This window comes from Acartia tonsa, chromosome 6 (assembly GCF_053477335.1).
Source record: "Acartia tonsa isolate MP-2025a chromosome 6, ASM5347733v1, whole genome shotgun sequence".
NCBI classification, from domain to species: domain Eukaryota; kingdom Metazoa; phylum Arthropoda; class Copepoda; order Calanoida; family Acartiidae; genus Acartia; species Acartia tonsa.
In genome coordinates, this window is record NC_137265.1 from 40373870 (window position 1) to 40378777 (window position 4908).

Here is a 4908-nt window from a genome sequence, read left to right on the forward strand (position 1 = left end):
CAGTAGTAAAAATCTAGGAGTCGATCTGGCACCTCTAAGAACAGACAGATGAAAAAAACAATGTGTAGATTAGATGAGCATATGTCATAGGAATCTTTACTAAAAATTTCAGCTGTCCTTCTTTAATAGGAGCCGAGATATTCACGTTTTCCCCATAGCGTAACGGACTGACTGACTGACTTACGGACAGACAAAAAGAATTATAGAGTAGATTCGCTACAAAAAAAATATACGAAATATCTGAGGGAAAATCTAAAGTTTAAAATGGACATTCGGTATTTTTGGGTAATGTTTATTGAGTTCCTTCGATTTCTAAATTGTACCTTACTGTTCAGGAATCATCAAATATCAAATTCAGTAGGAGATTCTACAATATCTATCTAATACTTAGACTATAAAATTAGGAAAGCTTTGCTTTTTAGAATATCTGCTTATTTTAAGATGGGTTGCTATATTACGCGATAGTTTCCCTCGCCTCTCCATATGTATTAAATTTGGACAAGGAAATTGGGTAATGGCTTTGACCCCAGAGGGGTAATTCTTCACTCTTTCTGCATTTATAATTGCCTTCTCTCCCCCCCCCCCCACCCCCTAACATCTCGTAACCACTAAAACGCCCCCTCTTATGTATTGACCCCTTTTACTCACCCACTTGACTCCGCCTATTTTAAGGTACACGCTTATAACCATCTCCCCTTATTGTCAACCCCGCATTGGCACGTAACCAACGTAATTCTGATCGTATTTTTCCCCACCCCCAGTTTGCAACCCAACCCCAGATTAAATATTTAAGTCACCCGAGATGCATTAATCTCACTGAATGACGAAAATCTAAATCGTATCTTGGCCAATAATTTGACCGCCTGAAAAGTTTATTTAAACTTTGACTTGTGTCTGGTGGTGTCAGTTTGAATTTTGAATTCACTTAACATGGATTTATCAATGAAATCCTCGCTCTTGTTAGATACCGGCACTACTCCAGATTTTAAAAGGTACATTTCTTTATTTCAATAAAATGTGAAAATAACAAATAGTTAGTTATCGAATCATTAATTTCATTTACGTATTTCTTACAGTTTTATAACTATTTCTTATTGAATTTCATAAGCGTTATAGATAATTGTTCATCCAATTAAATATCAATTTCTTGTTATAAATCAGCGTAACTTCTCTTTATATTGGGCATATTGTACTTCCGTCTTTATAAGATCGTCTTTTATTGTTTAACTAAAAGTTTATTGAAGAAGCCATAATTAGTAATTTGAAAATTACGTATCTTGTTGTAAATTGTTCGTATTATATTCTGAAAGATATTTTGTACAAATATTATTTTACTTTTTAGGATACCATGTTTTGGAGTTATAACCCCTGAATCCCCAACATTTTCCACCTTAAAGCCCCACAAACAGATAACCAGCCCCCTGTGTGGCGACCAGGCCGTGCTTCCAACCCCCAAGCAGCAAGCTGCACAGCCCCCCACACTATTCCGTCCCTGGGACACACCCGAGTCCCTGTCCCCCTCATCTTCAGAGAATATATCCCCGACATCCAGTAGCAGCAACCTGCAGACCTCACCAGAACAGTCATCCCTCCACAGTTCCCCGCCGACAGAAAACTCGCTGGGCAGTTCACCACCCGAGATACATACTACCAGCGGCAGCAATGAAAACACACCACCATTTGCCGCAGCTGCGATTAATTTTCCCCAGACCGTTGTGAAAAAAGAACGTCTGCAGGATGAGGTACCAGCCACGCCATATTTCAGTCTTCTCAACTCAATCCAGAGTCCATCATTTTATTCCCCGTACCTGTCCCCATTCCACTACAAGTCCCTGTTGGAACAGCAAGGATCAGCTGGTACAAAGCGCAAAATAGAGGATGACCTCGGCGCTTCCCCCAACCTTCCCAAGCGGTCAAAACTATCCTATGAATACGGGTATGAACAGCAGCAGGCTAGCCAGATGCTGTTTAGCGAAAAATCCAGGTATAATTCTGGCGAGTGGCTGTCAGCCCAACAAATTTCCAACAGTCCTGGAGGCGAGACAACCAAGAGGGTGGCGAGAGTAACCCCCGGCAGCGGAGATAAAGCTGGCGGCCCGCCATGCGGTGTTTGCAAGGAGCCTACACGCCCAGGTCACCATTATGGAGCGGCTGTCTGCGAAGGGTGCAAGGGATTTTTCCGTCGTCGTGTGTTGCAGCGCGATATTCAGCAGTTGGTCTGCGGCCGTGGTGATAACTGCGATTTGACTGGCAGAAGCAGGATCCATTGTAAACTTTGCAGGTAATGTTTTTAATATTTTTCTCTAAATGCGAATCAAAGACTACTTGTCTTTAAATTAATATTTACTGAATATGTCATAAAAATTCTAATGATTTTAATTTTTTACTCGATGTGCTTAAAATACTATTGCTGTCAAACTCAAAATTGATTTTTTTTTCTTTTTTCTCTAAGCTTATCATCAATAATTGTTATTTCAAATCAAAACTAATTTGCTTTTTATCTTGTAGATGGCGCCGTTGTCTTGATATTGGAATGAACCCGGCCTATGTGAAGGGAGAAATGAAGTCCCCAAAGGAAAAATTATCATTGCCAGCTCAAGTTCTTGCTTTAACCAAGGTAAACTAATCTTCAATTATTTATATTCATGAACTGCGAAAAAAACATTTTTTTGTGACAAAACTACCTTCCAAAATACTCAGCCCGTAACCCTTCCACAAAATAAATAACTCTAATTAGATTATTGGTTAACGAGATCTTAAAATTCAACATTAAAATTGATTATTGTTTTAGGACCACATGGAGACAGTACCTGCCATATACCTTGGCCGCGGACACGCAAATAATATCTCCTCAGCCCTGGTCAAACATACACTTCCAAATTCTGCTGATCTCAGCAAATCATCTTCTCAAAGGTAAGTTGAAACTTTTTATTTGCATGTCAACTATTTTATTAAAAACTTGTCGCTTTAACTCAAGCCTCTAGGGAAGGGCATGGGGTTTTAAAAATGACCTAAAAACACCCCAAGACTATTACAAAGCTTTCATGAAATTTAAAACTAATGCCGGCCACTTATTTTGAGATTTTTAGCTCGCTAGCTTTATAAATAGTTGTTTGTAGAGAAATGTTTAGTTAAAGTTCAACCATTTTAATTCTAGAATCTACTATTCTATTAATATAATACCAGCACAAGAGTTTAACACGGATTTTTTTTGCAGATACGCAGGATTTATCCGCGAGTTGCCGGGTTATGCTGATTGGACAGAAAGCCAAAAACATCATGTTAATACAACTGGATTGGGACAGCTTAAACTTCTCAGATTTATTGCAAGGTAAAGAATTTTTCGAGTGCTTTCACGCATAGCCGCCATTGGATCATCGCCCCCCCCCCCCTTCTTTGATAAAAATTATCTCTAACCCCTATAGTGTTAACCCCTGTCGGGCTCTTCTAACCATTTTTTAACCTATCTTTTATTTCCCAATTGTATATCTAAAATTCACTTTATTTTCAAATCAAAACATAGATATTTTTTCTCTATTTTTTCCACCAGCTATTATCAATTCTAATTTAATAATACTTAAACAAATTCTAGGTACCGTCCTGATTGTTCAGCTTTTCTGTTCCCCGGGGGAGAATTTCTGTACCCACAGCAGCTGGATATTTTACCAGAACTACAGGTACACATTTTCTCAGGGATCTGCAGGGATAAGACAATAGAAGATAAATAGATATAGCCTCTTGTAATCTAAAAATGTAGCTGAAAGTATTTCCAGGACCTATCTAAACTTCCATAAAAAGTTTATATAAATATATATTACTAGCCTCTTGTAATCTTAAATTTTCTAGAAAGAAAAAATAGCTCCAGGACCTATCTAAACTTCCATAAAAAGTATTTTTATGTAAGCTAGATCTAAACTAATAATTATTTTTTTAAATTTCAGCACGGACTGATTACAATCGCTGAGATGATGTCTCAAGCCGGTCTGACCGACCTGGAGCTCGCTGTCCTATCCGTCCTGGTCATCATGGACCCGCTGGACCTGCCACCCCTATACAACCTTCTCCTGGAGGAGCTCATTATTTCCTCAAGTTTCACCCTCCTTCCCATTCTCCTGATGGTTCAGGAGTTGTTTGATTCTTTCCCCCATTCCTGGAGCAATGTTCAAGTTAAGACAGTGGCGGCCATTTAAGTGATTCAAAATTCTGCATGTTTTACATTATTTTATATTATTATTTCTTTAGTATTTCTCACTGAAATGCTAAAGAAATGTTTACAAAAATTTTATCGAATGGTTTTGCTGTTTGTTTCTCTATTTTTATTATTATTTAGTCTTTTTATTCAGTGTTTTCAAGAGAAAAAGAGTAGAAAACTGTTTTGTAAAATTTTTTTGTCATAAATATTGTGGTATTTTTATAGTGTTTTTATGCCTGTGATAAAGTATAATTGTAAATAGTTTATTCAATTATTGTACTTACAGTATAATTATAAAATATAATAAAAATTCAGAAAAATTTAAATATAATTTCTTATTTATTAGATAGAAATAAGAATAAATAAATAGAAGTATAATACACACACGAAAGCAAAGTTAATATACTTTAATTTAAGAAGCTTGTTATGAATCCTAACAAGAGTAACAGGATGTTTGTCTGTATCAGTAATATTCAAAGAACTTCTTGGCCTATATGGCCCTACTTTTTTTATTTTGGTGGATAATATTGCCCTAAAACCACCCTGGGACCAGTATAAAGCTTATTAGCGATCGATTCATTGTTTAGCAAACTTATCATACAAACAAAAATTTTACTACTTAATCCTATTATAATAAAGTCTGAAGCTTGATCTCGATAATTGCTGGTCCAAATAAGCTGTACAAATGTCTCGGGATTGTTTTAGGCTATTTTTCT

The 4908-nt window shown here is 36.8% G+C and overlaps 1 protein-coding gene across 1 annotated transcript; it reads left to right on the top strand.

The window, feature by feature from the left end:
• Window positions 1-864: 864 nt before the first annotated feature.
• Window positions 865-4512, top strand: LOC145322656 (uncharacterized). The gene is made up of 7 exons (XM_080164834.1): window positions 865-992; window positions 1343-2281; window positions 2509-2617; window positions 2792-2913; window positions 3218-3331; window positions 3593-3677; window positions 3942-4512. Exons 1-7 carry the CDS (start codon window positions 931-933, stop codon window positions 4188-4190), a joined length of 1680 nt encoding a protein of 559 aa, XP_080020960.1. The 5' UTR covers window positions 865-930; the 3' UTR covers window positions 4191-4512.
• Window positions 4513-4908: the final 396 nt, after the last annotated feature.

Coding starts and splice junctions, on each gene's coding strand:
- LOC145322656 (XM_080164834.1), top strand. CDS start 931: ATGGATTTATCAATGAAATCCTCGCTCTTGTTAGATACCGGCACTACT. Junction 993..1,342: donor ACTACTCCAGATTTTAAAAG/GTACATTTCTTT, acceptor TTTACTTTTTAG/GATACCATGTTTTGGAGTTA. Junction 3,332..3,592: donor CTTCTCAGATTTATTGCAAG/GTAAAGAATTTT, acceptor AACAAATTCTAG/GTACCGTCCTGATTGTTCAG.